The sequence below is a fragment of the Moschus berezovskii genome, chromosome 7 (assembly GCF_049115385.1).
Source record: "Moschus berezovskii isolate FMDL1 chromosome 7, NW_MosBer_1.0, whole genome shotgun sequence".
In the NCBI taxonomy this organism is placed as follows: Eukaryota; Metazoa; Chordata; class Mammalia; order Artiodactyla; family Moschidae; genus Moschus; species Moschus berezovskii.
This window is the reverse complement of record NC_142466.1, coordinates 96337575-96357749: the sequence shown is the minus strand read 5'-3', so window position 1 is coordinate 96357749 and position 20175 is coordinate 96337575. Positions and strand designations below refer to the sequence as shown.

The 20175-nt window shown below is 45.7% G+C and overlaps 1 protein-coding gene across 3 annotated transcripts in view; it reads right to left on the bottom strand.

Moving 5' to 3' along the window:
- Positions 1 to 19874, bottom strand: part of SHC3 (SHC adaptor protein 3) — a 177560-nt gene extending 157686 nt beyond the window's left edge. For all 3 annotated transcript variants that reach the window (XM_088837733.1, XM_088837734.1, XM_088837735.1), the window contains exon 1: positions 19118 to 19874. In XM_088837733.1, the coding sequence (XP_088693859.1) occupies positions 19118 to 19573 (456 nt within the window). In that variant the 5' untranslated portion in view covers positions 19574 to 19874. The remainder of the gene's footprint in view (positions 1 to 19117) is intronic.
- Positions 19875 to 20175: the final 301 nt, after the last annotated feature.

Here is a 20175-nt window from a genome sequence, read left to right as displayed (position 1 = left end):
GTTGGGTCTCTTTTCTGTCCAAGGGACTCTCAAGAGTCTACTCCAACACCACAGTTCAAAAGCATCCATTCTTTGGTGCTCAGCTTTCTTTATAGTTCAACTCTCCATACATGACTACTGGAAAAACAACAGCTTTGACTAGATGGACCTTTGTTGGCAAAGTAATGTCTCTGCTTTTTAATGAGCTATCTAGGTTGGTCATGACTTTCCTTCCAAGGAGTAAGCGTCCTTTAATTTCATGGCTGCAATCACCATCTGCAGTGATTTTCAGTTCAGTTCAGTCGCTCAGTCATGTCCGACTCTCCACAACCCCATGAATCGCAGCACGCCAGGCCTCCCTGTCCATCACCAACTCCCGGAGTTCACTCAAACTCATGTCCACAGAGTCGGTGATGCCATCCAGCCATCTCATTCTCCGTCGTCCCCTTCTTCTCCCGCCCCCAACCTTTCCCAGCATCAGAGTCTTTTCCAGTGAGTCAACTCGTCGCATGAGGTGGCCAAAGTATTGCAGTTTCAGCTTTAGCATCAGTCCTTCCAATGAACACCCAGGATTGATCTCCTTTAGAATGGACTGGTTGGATATCCTCGCAGTCCAAGGGACTCTCAAGAGTCTTCTCCAACACTGCAGTTTGAAAGCATCAATTCTTCGGCGCTCAGCTTTCTTCACAGTCCAACTCTCACATCCATACATGACCACGGGAAAAACCATAGCCTTGACTAGACGGACCTTGGTTGGCAAAGTGATTTTGGAGCCCCCCAAAATAAAGTTTGTCACTGTTTCCATCGTTTCCCCATCTATTTGCCATGAAGTGATGGGACTGGATGCCATGATTTTAGTTTTCTGAACGTTGAGCTTTAAGCCAACTTTTTTACTCTCCTCTTTCACTTTCATCAAGAGGGTCTTTATTTAGTTCTCTTCACTTTCTGCCATAAGGGTGGTGTCATCTGCATATCTAAGGTTATTGACATTTCTCCCAGCAATCTTGATTCCAGCTTGTTCTTCATCCAGTCCAGCATTTCTCATGATGTACTCTGCATGTAAGTTAAATAAGTAGGATGACAATATACAGCCTTGATGTACTCCTTTCCTGATTTGGAACCAGTCTGTTATTCCATCTCTAGTTCTAACTTATCCAGTTCTAAATTATCCTTAGGACAGGTCAAAATTCTAAAAATAGAATATACACTAATCCAAGCAATTCCACCAAATTTTTCACATGAGCAACATCTCTTAAAAGTAATTCACAAACTAAGACATAAACAAATAGAATCCAGGATATCATGAAATTGGGACTGTTGATTGAGTGATAAATGTTTAACTTGGAGAGAAGAAAGCCAGGGAAACATACCTCCAGCTCCCTCAGGCTTTGTAACCTAGATGAAGATCAGACCTGCAAACGTTAACCACATGGAGGGAAGACATCAAGTGTAATCCAACAAGGACCAGTGTTAGACTTGTCCCTCCATTAAATAGGGAGCATCCTGACTCTAAGAGGCTAGAGATGGCAGCTGACCTCTCACCGTCCCTCTGATTGTGGCCAACCCCTAGTCAAATGCCATGCCCACTCCCACCTTGAAAGTGTTTCTCACTCTGGCTCTCTTGCTTGAACACCCTCCACCCTTCCACCTACCCAGATCTGGACAGTCTTTCAGGACCCAGAAAAAAAAATCCCACACCTTCTGTGAAGCTTTTCTCGATAACTCCAGCCATCACCAATCTCTCACTATGCCATTAGCACCTTATTGAACATGATTTTTTTTCTTTGTTTTTAAAATGGAGCAGCTTTTCCTTCTCAACTGGATCACAAGTTCCTTTTGTAAAATCACCCTGTACCTCTTTCACAATCCACAATACCTTCCACAGGACAAGGCAAGTAATTGAGTCCTCAGAAAATACTTGTTGATACATTCATTTTCCCTCATTCTTTTTCATAAATCCACGTGCTTTAATTAGAGGTGGGAGCATGTGGAAGTGTTCAGTTTAGCTTTGTTTGGAAATGTCCTGGTGACATTTGGTCGTACAATATTTTAACTTAATAATGATTATTCATGGTTCTCATTAAACTTGATTCTCTTATTGAAATCCTTCTGCAATTAGCGTTAGAGAAAAAGCAATATAAAACAGAATTCATGGGTCCGCTAATAAGGCCTCTGATCTAGGGAACAGCCTGTAAAGACTTTGGGTGGGCTATGTCATACATGCCAGTTCACAGAAAGAACAATCATCAAGTGATTTTTAAGCAGAACAGAGTTCAAAATGCGCCTCTGTGAAGTCACATTCTTAACCACCAACCATATATGACAGGACCACAGGTCACCCTCCTAACCAGCCTCTTTTGCTCTGCCATACACCCCAGTGTCCTCCAGCCACTTTGATTCCTCCATTTTCACATAGTAAATGTTTGTCACAAGCTCTTTACCCAGGGACATTTTGGGGAGAGCCAGCTGACCTCCTTTTCCACAATGCATGGCCATATAACCCTTCTCCGGAGAATGATTTCTTGAAAGCAGGGACCATTGAATTCATGTTAGGTTTGCAGGAGCTCCAGCAACATGCATCTGGCAGGTTCTCACTCAGCATGGATTGAACTGATGAACACAAAGACAAGCCTACGGGGCTGTGGAGACCCTGAGGAGTGACATTAACTCTGCCTCACCAGAGAGACAGGAGGAAACAGCTGCCCAACATTCTTGAAAGTTAACAGAGTTAATGGACTCTCCATCTCAAGGGACACGATTTTGAGGAAACTCTAGGAGATAGCGGAGGACAGAGTAGCCTGGCGTGTTGCAGTCCATGGAGTCTCAAAGAGTCAGGCACGACTGAGCGACTGAACAGCAACAGAGTTATTCCAGGCCAAGATGGAATGGACAGAAGAGGCCCAGAGTGGGGAAATGGCCTTTGAGCTAAGGCCAGAGTTGCAACTTGTTTGGGGAAAACAAGTTGTTTTATGAGGCTGGAATACTGGAGGGGCAGGAGTTGAAGCTCAAAAGCTAAACTGAAGCCAAATCATGAAAGTCCGGGTGTCGTACGGAATTCATTTGGATTGAATTCCATAAGCAAAGGCAAGAGACAGAGAGATTTTAATTAAGAAGATGAGATATGCATTTTACAAAGATAAATGATTCACCACATTAACAGAAGAAGGCAATATATATATATTTACTCACTAGATACTGGAAACTAATTTGAAAGTTTTTGAAAACTAAGGTTACAGGAAACGTTTCTTAACTTGTAAAAGGGTATATGACAGCAAATGTCCTCCTTTTTGGTTAAGGAAGAGGACTCACTTTGTAGCCAGGAGTGAAAAAGTCACCTTCATCAACAGAATTGATCACTGTTCTCTAGGTCCCACAAGTACATAGGAAAAGATTAATATTAGCTAAAACTTACAGTACTCACAGGCAAAAATATTTGCCCAAATAGAAATACGTGTGTAGAAGAATGTTCATTATTTTACTGTGACAAATTGGAAACTATCTACATGTCTAACATTAGCTGCTGCTGCTAAGTCGCTTCAGTAGTGTCCAACTCTGTGCGACCCCATAGACAGCAGCCTACCAGGCTCCCCCGTCCCTGGGATTCTCCAAGCAAGAACACTGGAGCCATTTCCTTCTCCAGTGCATAAAAGTGAAAAGTGAAAATGAAGTCGCTCAGTCGTGTTCGACTCTTAGCGACCCCATGGACTGCAGCCTACCAGGCTCCTCCGTCCATGGGATTTTCCAGGCAAGAATACTGGAGTGGGGTGCCATTGCCTTCTCCGGTCTAACAATAGAGAACTGACTAAAAAAGTATTAGCACCTCCATATACATGAACATTGGGCTTTCCAGGTGGCTTAGTGATAAAGAACTGCCTGCCAATGCATGAGACATAAGAAACATGGGTTCAATCCCTGGGTAGAGAAAATCCCCTGGAGGGGAATATGGCAACATACTCCAGTACTCTTGCCTGGAATATCCCATGGACAGAGAAGCCTGGTGGGCTACACTCCATGGGGTCACAAAGAGTCAGACACGACTGAAGCAACTTAGCACACACGCATGCACACATACATGCATGCATGTATACTGTGCATGTAACATGTGCATGAATATTAGGCAAATGCCAAAAGGAATGAAGCTGAATTATAAATACTAATACTGAAAGATTTCCAAGGCATATTAAATTTTTTAAAAAAGCAAGTCACAGAAAAATGTATGTAGAATATTTTGCTTTGTGAAACTGAAAGGGAAAAGAAAAGATAAAAGAAAGGAAGGAAAATAAGTGTGCATATGAATGTCTGGAAATATAAATAGATAAAAGGTGATGGTGATTATCTATGAAAGGAAGAAAATTTGAAGGGAAGGCAGTTGAGGGGACACTCTGGAACATCTAAGTAAGACTATATCATCTTTCTCATTTAATTTTAAAAAGAAGAGTCCTTCCCAAAGCAATCATCAAAGACTGGTTAATTCATTGTAATAATCACAGCAAGAAATGGTGAAGGTATGAATCAGGGCAAAGGGAAAAGAAAAAGGTTTGAAACCCTGTGGCGTACAAATGATAGCTCAGTGATTGAACAGATGCAATGAATTTAGGAAAAGGAGGCATTCAAGGATGGCTTTCAGGTCTTGAATTTGAGAAGTAGGTGGGCAATGAAACCATTAACTGAGGCGGGAAAGGTCATGCATTCAGTTTGAGATTTCTTTCATTTAAGGGGCCCTGAAAGAGAGGATGGGCATGTTACATGGACAGTGAGCAATACAGACCTGTGCCCAACATACGCCACTGGCCTTTGACCTATGACACTGGTCCAAGCCACCATCACTCCTCCTTATTACCTCTCAACTGTCTCTCCTTTTATTCCTGCCTTTCCAATCTGTTCTCCACACAGAAGATAGAATAATCTTTCAGAAAATCTCCAGTGGTGTCCCACTGTACTTGCCTAGTGCTGGCCAGCCCCTGGGGACCCTCCCCTGACTCAATACACTAATTACATTGGCTACTGTCATTTTCCATCTCCTCCTAGAATGGAACATGCATGCATACACACACTCATGCTCGAACACATCTGCATACCAATTCCATCCATCTTCCTGGATATCTAGGGCTCCACTTCCATATCACCTCCTCTGAGAAGCCATCCTTGATTTCCACATCCTCACCACCAATGTGATCTCCTGGTACTTTCTCTCCTCTGTCTCCACCACTGGCACCAAAAGAGCAGGAATTATGCTTATTTAATCACCTCTTTTGGAGAAGGCAATGGTACCCCACTCCAGTACTCTTGCCTGGAAAATCCCATGGACAGAGAAGCCTGGTGGGCTGCAGTCCATGGGGTCACTAAGAGTCAGACACGACTGAGCGACTTCACTTTCATTTTTTACTCTCATGCATTGGAGAAGGAAATGGCAGCCCACTCCAGTGTTCTTGCCTGGAGAATCCCAGGGATGGGGGAGCCTGGTGGGCTGCTGTCTATGGGGTCGCACAGAGTTGGACACGACTGAAGCGACTTAGCAGCAGCAGCAATCACCTCTTTATCCCCAACACATTACCCCAGGTTGGGAACTTAATAAACACTAGTTGAATGAAATAATTGGTTAGTAGATTGATGGAGGAGTTAATGAATGAGAATAGGAACAGAGAGGGTAAGACTGTTCATGAATAATCCAGGAATAGAAATGAGGAGAAAAAGCAAAGAAGAAGTACCTTCACAGCAGATGCCAGGAGTCTGGGAGAGAGGCTGTAAAGGGACAGCACCAGATGAAGTGGGTTTTCGATTTTATAATTAGGGGGTCACCGAGGAACCTTTTCCAGATACTGTCCACAGGTCAGAAGAAGTCAATTGTCTCATGTTGGCATGAATTAGGTGAAAGAAAGTGAAATGAGAAAGATGGAGTAGAGAGGGAAGAGGGGATACTTGGAGGGTGATTTGTTTTAGGTGCGAGCAGCCTAAGGAGGGAGGAGGGCATGGTATCCCACTCCAATATTCTTGCCTGGAGAACCCCATGGGCAGAGGAGCCCAGAGAGCTACAGTCCCTGGAGTCGCAAAGAGTCAGATAAGACTGAGGGACTAAACATGGCACAGCCTAAGGAGGAGGTCCAAACAATCAGTTTTAGAAGGAAATGGCAACCCACTCCAGTGTTCTTGCCTGGAGAATCCCAGGGAAGGGGGAGCCTGGTGGGCTTCCGTCTATGGGGTCACACAGAGTCGGACACGACTGAAGTGACTTAGCAGCAGCAGCAGCAGCAATACTCAAAACTCAGCACTTCTAAGTATTGTGTGACATGTCAATATCATCCACACCCTTTAAGTTAAGAGTCTGCAAAGCTGTGTTAGTACACATCTTTTCCCACCTCCCATAACGATTTACACCCCAAGAATTGGCAAACCCTGGGAAGATCCCCTGGAGCAGGAAATGGCAAGCCGCTCCAGTATTCTTAACTGAAAAATTCATGGACAGAGGAGCCTAGCGGGCTACAGTTCATGGGATCTCAAAAAGTTGGACAAAACTGAGCACGCACGAACATATGCAGCACATAAATCATGTTTTTGTCCAGAAAGCCAGGTGTTAACTTTTCTCAGCAAATCCCTGCCCTGGGAGTCTTAACCAACAGATAGTGCAGTGCAGGAGTGAGAGGAGTCGGGTGGGGGGCGGGGGCAGGGTGGGAGGCAGGGCGCGACAGAAGTGGGGAATGCAGTTAAAGGACAGGAGTTTGTGGATCGCACTGGAACATCAGAACCCCCCTCCTCTTAGCCATCATTTGATTTGATTTGATTTTTATTTTCTTTTCCCATGTTAGTGAATAAGTAACTAAGTCACTCTGCAAACAAGGTTATTATCTATTACAGGAGTTGCTACTTCCAGTGAACAAATTCACAGCTCCAGTCCTCTAGAGAGTGCAGCCACCACCACCTCACAAATAACCATCCTTTAAAAAAAAAAAAAAAAGCAGTGTTTGGGGACTTCCCTGTGGTCCAGTGCCTAAGACTCCATGTTCCCAATGCAGGGCGTCCTGGTTTGATCCCTGGTCAGGGAACTAGATCCCACATGTTGCAAATAAGAGTTCTCCTGCTATATGAAGATTCAAGATGCTGAGTGCTGCAACTGTGACTGGATGCCGCCAAATAAATAAATAAGATAATTTTTTAAAAAGCAGTGTTTGGACTCCCTTGGTGGTACAGTGGTTAAGATTCCAGACTTCCAGTGCCGGGGATGCAGGTTCTATCCCTGGTCAGGGAAGATCCTGCATGCCACATTGTGAGGCCCCAAAAATAATAATAATAATTTAAAATTTTAAAAGCAATGTCTCTAGCCCAGAGACCAGGAGCAGAGTCTAAAGGGGGGGCTCCTGAAGGAGTGAAGTCAGCAGAACCCTACAAGGACAACCAAGGCTGACAAATGCGAGAATCAGGATTTCTAGACTGTGCCCCAGCTTCCATTAGTTACAAGAACATGGACAAAAAATAGGAACTTCTCAGAATATGAGCTCAGGAAAGTCTTAAGTGTCTAACAGTGCTTCCTCTGGCCCAAGACTCAGGCCAGCTTGCCCACGTGATGATCAGCCTTTCACACAAAGTCCAGTTTCTGAAAGGGACCAGCCCTAGCTACTTCCACTGCCTGCTAACATATATTCTTCATTCTCTCATTTGCTCAAGGCCACAAACAGAAGCTCACATGAAACCACTTTTTAGAAATCTATGAGAGCAACTCTTAAATTGAGAAAACTAGGCCTATAAATTATTATTATCATTTGCAAATCAGAAAAAAAATGCAGTTTTCCATTTTAGTAATGACTCCCAGTGGGGTCTCCCAAGTGGCTCACTGGTAAAGAATCCACCTGCCAAAGTGGGAGATGCAGAAGACATGGGTTTGATCCCTGAGTCAGAAAGATCCCCTGGAGAAGGAAATGGCAACCCACTCCAGTACCCTTGCCTGGAGAATCCAATGGACAGAGGAGCCTTGCAGACTTCAGACCATGGGGTCACAAAAGGAACTGGACGTGACTTATTGACTATCCAAACAATAACACACGGATCTAGAAACATGTTTCCCTCCTAGAGCCTCTGTCCCTGGTTGAGCGCCTGTACACAGACACATCAGGGGGCTGCATCTCCACCAGTGAACTTGCTCTGGCCTCTGGTGATAACGTTAGGCATGACACCTCATGTATCAGGCCTCCACTCTGAGCAACAGTCAAACCACAGACACACTCTTGCCTGGTCCCCAAAGTTCCACGGCTCTCCTGGGGTGCAGGGGTCACAGTTCATCTGTCTTATACTCCAGGGCTTTGGATTGAGGTCCTGCTTGAGGAGTTTTTAAAGGTGCCTCCATTGCCCAGAGAAATGGTAAGAAAACCTGAGATTCTTCCAGATTTACTTAGTCGTTTCTTATCTTTCATCTCCATTCTTCCAGGGCACATGACTCTCCCTAACTGTTTGGGTGAACTAATGGCCATCCTAGATGAGACTCCAAAAGTTTGTGACTGTGTCTGTAATGGTAAATTTGTGTGTAAACATGGCTAGGCCACCAGCTGCCCAGATACGGACCAACAGTGATTCTGGGTGTTTCTGTGAAGGTGTTTACGGATGACTCTAACATTTAAATGGATAGACTGAGTAAAGCAGACTGCCTTTCCTAATGAGGGCAGGTCTTATCCAATCAACTGAAGACCTGAATAGAACAAAAGACTGACACTCCCCCTAGGATAAGAGGGAATTCCTCCTACCTAAGCCTTCAAACTGAGATAATGGCTTTCTCCTGCCTTTGGACTCACACTGAAATGTTGTCTCTTCCTGGGCCTTAAGCCTGCTGACTCACCCTGCGGACTTCTCAGTAATCACATGCGCCAATGCCTTGTCACAAATCTCCTCCTATCCTATTGGTTCTCTATCTCTGGGGACCCTGGACTAATACACTGCTTTAAAAACAGTCTGGGAGAAAACCCGTTCCTCAAAGGGTCATCTGGTTACTAGAGAGTCAGAGGTGGGGTGGTCCAGGGGAGCCCGAGCAGGGTGGGTGGCAAGGTACAGCTCCCACCCCATCCCCTGGGGTTGCCCATCAGCAGTGCCTCTTGGAGCCCAATGTTATCACCTTTAAAGAAGAAACCACAAGGGCTGCCCTACTGTCTCTGCCCTGGGGACCACAGAGTCGAATGCAAGGGTGTCCCAGTGCCTGTGACCCTGAACATGCTCCGCCAGATGTGGAAGCACTATGAAACCCAATCCTGCAACTTATTCATCGGAACCTCTAGTTCTGTCTGAGTGCCCAGCCCCGCATGATTCAGGAAGTGGGGGAGGCCGTGAGCTGGCAGCTGGAGAAGCTGACTCTTGGGTACCTGAGGGCTCATCAGACCATCCTCTCTTTTTTTTATGTTCATGTTTTGTATGCTCTGTGTGTGTTTGAAAATCTCCACAGCACATGTTTACATTTTATAAAGAAAGGTTGATGCGACTTCTAAGACTCTACCCTCCCAATGCAGGGGGGCTGGGTTCAGTCCCTGGTCAGGAAATTAGGTTCCACATATGACAACTAAAAGTCCGAATGCCACAGTTAAAGATCCCGCACGCTGCAAATAAGACCTAGGAACAGCCAAACAGTAATAACATACATTTAGAAGAAAAAAAAAAGAAAAGTGTACAAAGGAACCAGGCGAGAGACATCTCAAGGCTGCAGGACTGCCAGCAACAGAAGGTGGCCCATTAGTGTCTGGGTTAGAGTCCATAACCATGTTTCTCTGCGGGCCCATGAGATAATGGGTCCCAGGCCCCAGAGGCTGCCTTTCTCATCATTCCCACTTTATAGAAACCATTCAGCATTAGGGGACAACCATCTGTGACCCATACACCCTCCTCCCCAGGGTTGGGGGAGGGAAAAGGTCCTCTCCTGCTGAGCAGGCTGTGGAGACTTCTGCTTGAACAGGCCTCTGCTCAGTAACATCAGTGTCCAAACCAAGGCCCGGAGGGAAAGGAAGTAAGAAGAATGTGCCAAGTCCTAGGAGGGAAAGGGGTCTTCAGGATCTGACCCGGTGCAGCACAACGATCCCAGCAGAACTGAACTGCGCGCACACGCTGCGTCCACCTCCACGAAGGCCAATGAAAGGGCTGGTTCTTCACCATGAAGAACACTCAAGAAACAGTAACCCTTTCATGGTTTCATCACCAGAGATAAAAACATTGTTTCGCCCTCTTTGGGGGAAAGCATAAGAGACCCTGATTTCACAGTGTTTCTGCTGAAAACCAGGTTCAGATCAGTTCAGTTCAGTTCAGTCGCTCAGTCGTGTCCAACTCTGTGCGACCCCATGAATCATAGCACGCCAGGCCTCCCTGTCCATCACCAACTCCCGGAGTTCACTCAAACTCATGTCCGCAGAGTCAGTGATGCCATCCAGCCGTCTTATTCTCTGTCGTCCCCTTCTCCTCCCGCCCCCAACCTTTCCCAGCATCAGAGTCTTTTCCAGTGAGTCAGCTCGTCGCATGAGGTGGCCAAAGTATTGGAGTTTCAGCTTTAGCATCAGTCCTTCCAATGAACACCCTGGATTGATCTCCTTTAGAATGGACTGGTTGGATCTCCTTGCAGTACAAGGGATTCTCAAGAGTCTTCTCCAACACCACAGTTCAAAAGCATCAATTCTTCCAGGTTAGGGGCTAGTTTTCCCTCAACAGAGCTAGAGCTGTGCTGTGGTTTTTCAAAAAATTTATAAACAGAAGATTTTTGTATGGCAAGTGGTATTGGAACTACTGAATATTTGCAAAAGCAATTGGATTGAACCTGGTCTGTGAGTTCCTTTAGACTGCCAAACAATTATGTTCAATGGAATTTGATAAAATAAAGTTTGTCAGAAGGGTCCCAGCAGAGAGGCTGGGTGAAGGCCAAGTCCCACTGAGTCTGTGGAATTGGTACAAATTTAAATTTCTTAAAATTTGGAATCAAAGCTTTGCTGCTTTTTCTGCCCATTCAATAGACAGAAGTGGGGAAAGGCTCTTCTGAGGGGCCTTTACTTTAGCAAAACACGTTTCAGAAAAACTAGGATGGCTTCAAGTCAGCTTGAAAGTAAGCAGCTGAGACCTCCCTGATTAAGATTCTACACTTCCACTGCAGGGGACGATGGTTCAATCCCTGGTCAGGGAAGTAAGATCCCTCATGCCAGGTGGTGTGGCCAATAAATAAATATAGACAGCAAGGAGCATCATAACAACAAGCTCTTTGAACAATCTTCCTCAGAAAGTCTTGGCTTGCAGGGTTTCAGGTACTCTGAAGCTGCTGAGATCAATCCTGGGTGTTCATTGGAAGGACTGATGCTAAAGCTGAAACTCCAATACTTTGGCCGCCTCATGCGACGAGCTGACTCACTGGAAAAGACTCTTATGCTGGGAGGGGTTGGGGGCGGGAGGAGAAGGGGACGACAGAGAATGAGATGGCTGGATGGCATCACCGACTCGATGGACATGAGTTTGAGTGAACTCCGGGAGTTGGTGATAGACAGGGAGGCCTGGTGTGCTGCGATTCATGGGGTCGCAAAGAGTCGGACACGACTGAGCGACTGAACTGAACTGAAGCTGCTGAGCATCAGAAACACCAGTGATAAGGTGAGGCTCCTGCCCCTTCACTCTCCCATTTCTACAGCTTCTCCTCTGGCACCCAGGTTTCCCTACAGCTCCTGCAGGAGATGACACCATGGCTAGAAATGGAGATCTCAGCTGGAAGGTGGTGGAACTTGCCAGACCTCTCTTGTCAAGAGGCAAGGCAAGTCTGAGCCCAGAATCTGAGGGCCAAAGACTAAGGATGCCCTGAGCTGCTATCATCTACCAGAGCAAGGGCAGAGGCTGATCCCAGCCTGAGGCACTGCAGAGTCAAGAAGATGCTAGAGGAAACCAGGTCCCCAAGGAGAGCAGCAACTGGTCCTCTCCTCCCAGATGCATCACAAGTATTCATGGCACCTTCTCCCCACCAAGGTGAAGAGAACAGCACTGCGTGAACCACGGAAACTCAGCCTTTGACCCGGCATCTTGTAGGAATTCAGTGGTTCTCATGGAGATTCCTGGCCCTGGCCCTCCAAGTTTAACCAGTGTCTTTCTATTTTAGGAAAGCAGTGCCATTCCTAGCCCTGGGAGACACAGACTGTGCCTCTGTGTGTGTATGTGTGTGTGTGTGTCTGTATGATTAGTTGCTCAGTCATGTCTGACTCTTTGAAACTCCATGGACTAGAGCCCACCAGACTCCTCTGTCCATGGGATTTTCCTAGCAAGAATACTGGATTGGGTTGCCATTTCCTCCTTCAGGGGATCTTCCCGATCAAGGGATTGAACCCGTGTCTCCTGCATTGGCAGGCAGAATCTTTATTGCTGAGCCTTTACTGCTGAGCCACATGGGAAGCCCAGACTGACACATATCGGTGGGTTATTGTCTCCACGTTGGTGGTGGGGAGGGAAGAGGCTAAACCACATGGGGACAGAATGATTAGTGGGGTTTTTATGGGGCTTTTTTAACCTCAACTGAAAATCAGTGCTTGTGAATTTGCAGGACCAAAAGCAACTTGTAAGGTCATTGTGCAGTTGCATGGGCGCACACACACACACACACACAGAGCCAACATCCGCCCACTCAGCAGGACACTCTTATGCTTAATTCCTCCCACCATAAAGACACTCTTCATTCACTACACATTGTAAATTTTTTATGCTAAAATTCAATTTTTTTCTTGTCCTTTATCCAGGAAATATGCCCAATTGATCATTTTTTGCACTTCATCTGAAACTATCTTTCTCTGAATTAATTCCATGTAACTTCATTTATCCTTGGGTATTTTCGTTTGAAGTATTGAATCCTCACTGTGCTTTCCTCTGAACCCTATGCAACTTTCTGGGCAGTAGCACCATGGGGTCTGGTCTTGGCCGCAGCCTCCCAGAAGGCACGTGACCCGGGGAAGCACACCCTGACACCATGGTTTAAGCCGGAGGCCCCTTTCTTCCAGATGCACGAGGTTCAGGAGCAAAGACCTGCCCCAGCCATGACAGGCTGGCCTCTTGAGCCCCACACTCTGAGGTGGCCAAATGGATCTGGGGTCTTGGTGTCCAGGCACCCTGCAGATCCTCCACATCCAGGCCATGTTCCTGCTCGGAGACACCACAACCAAACGAGGGGCGGCAGGCTTCACACACCCTTCAGAACAAGCCAGTTGGCTGGAAAGCCAGCCTCTTACATGTTTTGCATGTCTGTTGCCCAAGTGTCCCATTATCACAACTTGGCTTAAATGATATTTATCATATATGACAAATATGAAAATATGACATATATTCAAAGAAAAAACCGAGTGGGAACGTAAAGGAGCAAGAGGTCCACTCTGTAAGATTTAAGTTTCGTCAAAAGCTTATCTTTCAGAATTACTTTCTCTTAAATGTGAATATAAAAGTAATGAATGAGATAATCAGGCATTTCTGGAAATAGAACATTTACTATTTTCTAATGACCCTGTCCAAAGTCATTACAAGTTGTCTACTCGGTGTGTGTGTACGTGTGTGTGTGTGTGTGTGTGTGGTGTGGGATATGTGTGCATATATTTATGTGTGATGTGGTGTGTGTGTACATATACACATTGTACACATCTGCTATACTTGTGTCACATAAAAAAAAGAGGTGTCATGCTTTCCAGATCAAATAAATAATTTTGTCTACTAATCTCACAAGAATTTCTTAAACTGTTTTTCAAATCATTATGACAGTTTACATATAAGCCGTGCATTTATGAGATTTTTCAACAATTTTAAGAAAAAAAATTAACTTTTAAAATTGTGTTCTATATCAAGGAACAACTTACTAATCTAGAATTAAAACAAAATTCAGTCAATCCCACGACAATAATATATCATGACTATACATGAAATAACTTTGTTGGTGACTGTTTAATATGACCTTACTTAGCTCATAGTTATCAAAAGAATACAGTGCTAAGAAAAAGTATTTTAGATACTTTTTCTAAGAATAAATTTAAAATACTTTTAAAGACAGTGAAGCAAGTGAAAAAAATACCAATTAAGAATAAATTTTAGAGTAAGAGCAGTTAATAAAGACCACCTATAAAAAGCAATAGAACATTTATAAATAAAATGAATAATTCATACACCCTAAATATCATCAGAGTCACAAATGGGAGAAACAAAATAATTTTTAAAGAGCTCTTGTAAAAACAAGGCTTCATCCCAAAAGAAAAACAATCCAGCACTTCAGGAAATAATTCAGTAGTTCTCTGATTATTAAAATCTCCTATAATCTCACAGCTCATAATGTGAATCTACTGTCAGAGTTCCAGAAAAACATCTATTTCTGCTTCATTGACTATGCCAAAGCCTTTGACTGTCTGGATCACAAGAAACTGTGGAACATTCTGAAAGAGATGGGAATACCAGACCACCTGACCTGCCTCTTGAGAAACCTGTATGCAGGTCAGGAAGCAACAGTCAGAACTGGACATGGAACAACAGACTGTTTCTAAATAGGAAAAGGAGTACGTCAAGGCTGTATATTGTCACCTTGCTTATTTAACTTATATGCAGAGTACATCATGAGGAACGCTGGGCTGGAAGAAGCACAAGCTGGAATCAAGATTGCTGGGAGAAATATCAATAACTTCAGATATGCAGATGACACCACCCTTAGGGCAGAAAGTGAAGAGGAACTCAAAAGCCTCTTGATGAAAGTGAAAGAGGAGAGTGAAAAGGTTGGCTTGAAGCTCAACATTCAGAAAACAAATATCATGGCATCTGGTCCCATCACTTCATGGGAAACAGATGGGAAAACAGTGGAGACAGTGTCAGACTTTATTTTTTTGGGCTCCAAAATCACTGCGGATGTGGATTGCAGCCAGGAAATTAAAAGACGCTTACTCCTTGGAAGGAAAGTTATGACCAACCTGGATAGTATATTAAAAAGCAGAGACATTACTTTGCCAACAAAGGTCCATCTAGTCAAGCCTATGGTTTTTCCCGTGGTCATGTATGGATGTGAGAGTTGGACTGTGAAGAAAGCTGAGCGCCGAAGAATTGATGCTTTTGAACTGTGGTGTTGGAGAAGACTCTTGAGAGTCCCTTGGACTGCAAGGAGATCCAACCAGTCCATTCTAAAGGAGATGAATCCTGGGTGTTCATTGGAAGGACTGATGCTGGGGTTGAAGCTCCAATACTTTGGCCACCTCATGCGATGAGTTGACTCATTGGAAAAGACTCTGATGCTGGGAAAGGTTAGGGGTGGGAGGAGAAGGGGGATGAGATGGCTGGAGGGCATCACCGACTCGATGGACATGAGTTTGAGTGAACTCCGGGAGTTGGTGATGGACAGGGAGGCCTGGCGTGCTGTGATTCATGGTTGCAAAGAGTCGGACACGACTGAGCGACTGAACTGAACTGATTGTCAGTAAAGACATAGCACCACTCTTTCCAGACCAAAACCTTGGCTGTCTGAGGGAGCTGTCACAGGATTTAAGGATGAATAACCTACCTTCTCTGGTGGCTTTCCTATTGGCTCAGTCGGTAAAGAATCTGCTTGCAATACAGGAGACTTGGGTTCGATCCCTGGCTTGGGAAGATCACTTGGTGGAGGGTATGGCAACCCACTCCAGTATTCTTGCCTGGAGAATCCATGGACAAAGGAGTCTGGTGGGCTACAGTCCATGGGGTTGCAAAGAGTTGGACATGACTGAGCAGCAAAGTACAACCTACATTCTCACTGGGTTGCTGGAGATCAGCAAGCATCTTGACCTCCTGATTCTTGCTGTGAGCAAGAATCGGGTCAGCCCTGAATGTGGCCACTTCTTATCCTGATCCTGTTGTGAGCCTGTGGTGTCACATGCTGTAAAGCGAACTCTTCTTCTAGAGAACCCTCCCACTGAGGGCCAACAGCTAACTCGGGTGTAGCCCACAAAGTATTGACTTCCATCAATCAATTCCGCCTTGACCACCCTTCCATCAGGGGTGGTCAAGGCTGAACCTCAAAACAAGCTTGCTTCAAATGACTCTTCCACAACAGCCAGTAGCTATTTTAAAGAACTGACCCCCAACTGTTCTTGGCTATCTTTCCTTCCTAAACTGTTCGCCCTGCGGATCTGTGGGTAGAGCAACCCAATATTGCCTTTGGGACCTGCTAAAGATCAGTAGCAGCCCCCATGGGCACTCAGGCTCCTCGCCAGCTTGGATTTCTAGGCAATAGAATTTGAAAGTGGGCAGCAGTGTCCTCAATACTTGTCTGTATGTCTCTAGGCCTTTCAAGCCCAAATGTAAAATAGTTTTAAAATAGAATTATAATGAAAATATCCATTGCTCTTTGCTGTTATGATTTTCCTTTATCTCAAGGACATACTTTCTTGTTCTTTTCCTTCTCTGTCACAAAAAAAGAAAAAAAAACACACAAAACAAAACCCAGTGTCAGGCATACTTAGGCAGGTACAAAGGTGCCACCAATGGGTGTCCTGAAGTAAACAAACACAAACCTGGACCCTTGCTCATTTGCATAATCTCATGCTGTTATTAACATCAGATTCAAGTGAAGGCACAAAGAACAAATTAAACATGCTCTGAGCTTGGAATTCTACTGCTGCTCAGGTATTACTATTTTTAAATTGCAAATCCTTCATTAATTAATATTGCAACCTGCTATTCAAACAATTTGGTGTTTCCTAATTGATACACTAGATGTCTATATTTTACAACGTCCATTTTCATGTAAGTAGATTATATTGAAATATTTTTAAAGAATAAATCTGTGTGCAATATCCTAATATTGTCTGTAGGTAGATATGTCTGTGAGGCAGGAAATCTATAATTATACAGCAGATGAGTCTTCCAGGAAACTAGAAAACATTTGGGGTTTTCCTTAATTTAGACATACATTTAAATCAAAGAGAATAATAACAAGTTCTCTCCCAAGCTCTAAGCCTTTAGATTTTGCTGTTGATGTACAAGCAAGTTATAAAGACTGCCTCTTTTTCTATCTACCAGAGATCTTTCAAAGTAAGGATACCAATAAAACTATTCGCAAATCAGCCAATAATATCAGGTTTCTTTCCTTCTTTTTTTTTTTTTTAGTTTTGTGATTTTTCAAGAAAATAAACTCACCGGTCTAAACTCAACAAGGACAATTCAGAAATGTGCACCGACAGAAGGCCATGTGATACTGTGAATCAAATGTGCGCAGAAGAAATTGTCCTTTAGTGTCTGGACTCCTTTGCTGTGTGATTTCAAACTTCTCCAGGGAAGCCTGAGCTTATATTCCCGTGACGCCACCATTCACCACTGAAGATGGACCAGGAGACAGCAAGGAGCACTAACAGAGCATGCTATGTGCCCCCACGTCTCTACAATCCTTTGGCACAGCAAAATGACCCCAAATCCAGAAGGTTCGAGGCAGACCCAGCCTTTCACTTATTTGATTGCTGCTCTTGCTTCAGGGTTGGGGGAACTGGGTGTCACAACCTAATAGCCCAGCACAGTAGACTAGTTTCCTTCAGCCACAACTGACATTTAGAACTGGATGTCAGCCTTCGTCCTTTAAAAAGCAAGAGTAAAGCCCTAAGCAAAGCAAGTTGTTTTTTTAAAGAAAACTTTAAAGACATAAGTTTGAAAATTCTCCCCTTATTTGGAAACTACCCTCTATGTTCAACATGACAGGTATAAAAACCTTTGCCAACATCTGTCTAACATGGTTCTTTTCTTTCTTCAGATAGCAATTATACTATATCACACATGCCACAAGTAACATACTCTGGCATCACTTCTTAACTTCACCGTTGCCAGGGGTTTTGTTGTTTGGTTTTGTTTCTTCTTTTTCTCTTTTGTTTTCGGCTCCTGGTTATATAACTTAAAGAAGGCACACAAGAGGAATATTCTTTTTCTTTTACAATACACTCAACCAGCTGTGTATACTTCATGTTGATCTTCACCCCTTTTGTAAAATATATGATTAATTCACTCTCAGAAGCTAAGAATGAAGATTAAATTAAAAAGGAGACTCAAAAGGAGAACAGGTCCATTTTTAATACTGATGATCGCATTCCTTTGTTAGTACTTTTGAGATAAAGACAATCCACAAAGTCAACTGTTTCCTTTAATATTTGGTTCAAAATTATCAAACTATATTTTGCCAGGGGATGTGGTCTGTAGAATTTTGAAACTGGAAATATTGATATCCACTAAGAGCCTGCAGGTTTCTCAATGTGATTGACAACACTGTGGGGACAGTGTGCATCTCATTTCTCTTAAAACGAAAAGTCATGCCTTGGACTGACCAGTCTGAAATAATGTCATTTTGGCCCCTTTCCACTGTCTGGAGGCTGTCTGCCCAGCTGGAAGAGCGCTGTGGTGATTCTCTGCTGCCCAACGACCAGAAGGATGTGATAAGCATGTGGCAGGCCAGTGGAATGCTGCTAAGTATTTGTTCTTTAAATATCATAGAATACTTGCATAAGAGAAGAATTTTGTGGACTACATCAGGCATGATTGTATAATTCTCTGTGTTGGAGGGAAAAAAATCTACTTTCCAGCCTGTGGCTCAGCTTCCTTTAGCCTATTTAAAAGGAAGGCCAGAGTCCCCAGGGAAAAACAGTCCCAAATTTCCTTCTGCTGCTGTAAACCAAAGCAGAAGGTATGGAAGGGAAAGGCAGAAACCAAAGAAAACCTTGCTGGCTAAGAAATTGCTACCTATCTGGTATAAAGGACAGTACTTGGGCTGCACTGCAAGGAGCTGGAAATTCTTGCTGAGGGAAGAAATGAAACCACCTACCCTGCCGCCTGGGGCAACACAGAAGTAGTGACACCACCTGCCTTTCTCATCGCAGGGGCTGCCCAGTTCTTCCAAGTGTGTTCACTGTACCCCAGGCAGACCTGATGCACAGTTCCCAGGGAGAGTGGTCCATGCCGAGAGGGGTACTGGCCGGACACACGGCAAAGCTCGGTGCTTTGGACAGTGAGGTCACCGATTTCAAACCTTCTCCCACTGGATGCGCAATGGGAGCGTTTGCTGAGCTGGGTCCCCGCTGCCAAACGAGCTGGCAGCGAAAAGGTGCGCACCCTCCGGCCTCCAAGGCGACCCACTGTGCCGGACGCCTCAGCGCCCGGGCTTTCCCACCCGGCGGCCCGCGCCCGCACCCACCTTGACGACGTAGGTGACTCCTGCCCCCAGCACCTGGTCGCTGGCGTGCGGGGCGCGGGGCGGCGGCTCGTCGCCGGGTCGGCCCTTCCTGGCGGCGCGCATGGCCGGGGCGCGGGGGCCGGGGGGCGCGCTGCCGTCCGGGGCGGCCAGGCTGGGCGCGCTGCAGCTGCCCGAGAGCCGGGCGCCCGCCCGCTCCCTGGCCGCCGACAGGCCGCGGAGGCCCGAGCTGGAGAGTTTCAGGTGGGACACCTTGTGGAGCAGGTGGCCCAGGCTGCCCGGCCCATCGTCGGGCGCCCTGCGCAGCGCTTCTCCAGACACCAGGTAGGGAGCCGCCGCCGGGGCCGCGCGCGCCGCCGAGACCTTGCCACCGCCGCTCACCGACAGGTTGTGCAGAAGGTCATCGACCGATGTCACCGAGTCATTCCTGAAGCGGTTGTACTTGGTGCGTGGAAGCATGCCCCTCCGTGGGCTCGCCGCATCCGCCCGGGCGCTGCAGGTGCCGGCCCCGGCGCAGGCTGCCGCGCATAGCAGGCGAGCCGCGGTCCCCGGGGCGGGACGGAGCGGCCGGGACAGCAGGCTGGAGGGGCGCGAGCAGCGGCGCCGGCCTCCCACCGCTAACACCCCGCACGGCCGCGGCCGCGCAGCCCCGGCCCCGGACTCGGCTGCTGAGGGCGGTACGTTCGCTTTGCAAAAGTCATAGTTTCCTCTGCTGCGCGCCCAGCTGCTTGGGGCTGCTCACAGCAAAAGCATGACTCACTCCTAGAGGAGACCCTTCTCAACAAAGGCTCGGTGAGCACTGCAAATCACTTCCTGTAGCAAAAAAAAAGAAGAAGAAAAAAAACCACATACACCCACTGACAGCACACTAGAGCCAATCAATTCTCAAATTTCCTTTCTCTACCTTCCCAGACATTTCCTTCCAACCTTTGGTTTTTCACCTCCCCTTCCCCTGCCTCCTCTCAGCATCTATGCCAGAGGTAAATCCTGCTCTTTCAAATGAACTTTCTGAAACCAATTATTCTATGCTAGGGTTTTTTCTTCCCTGTTCAGCCCATCTG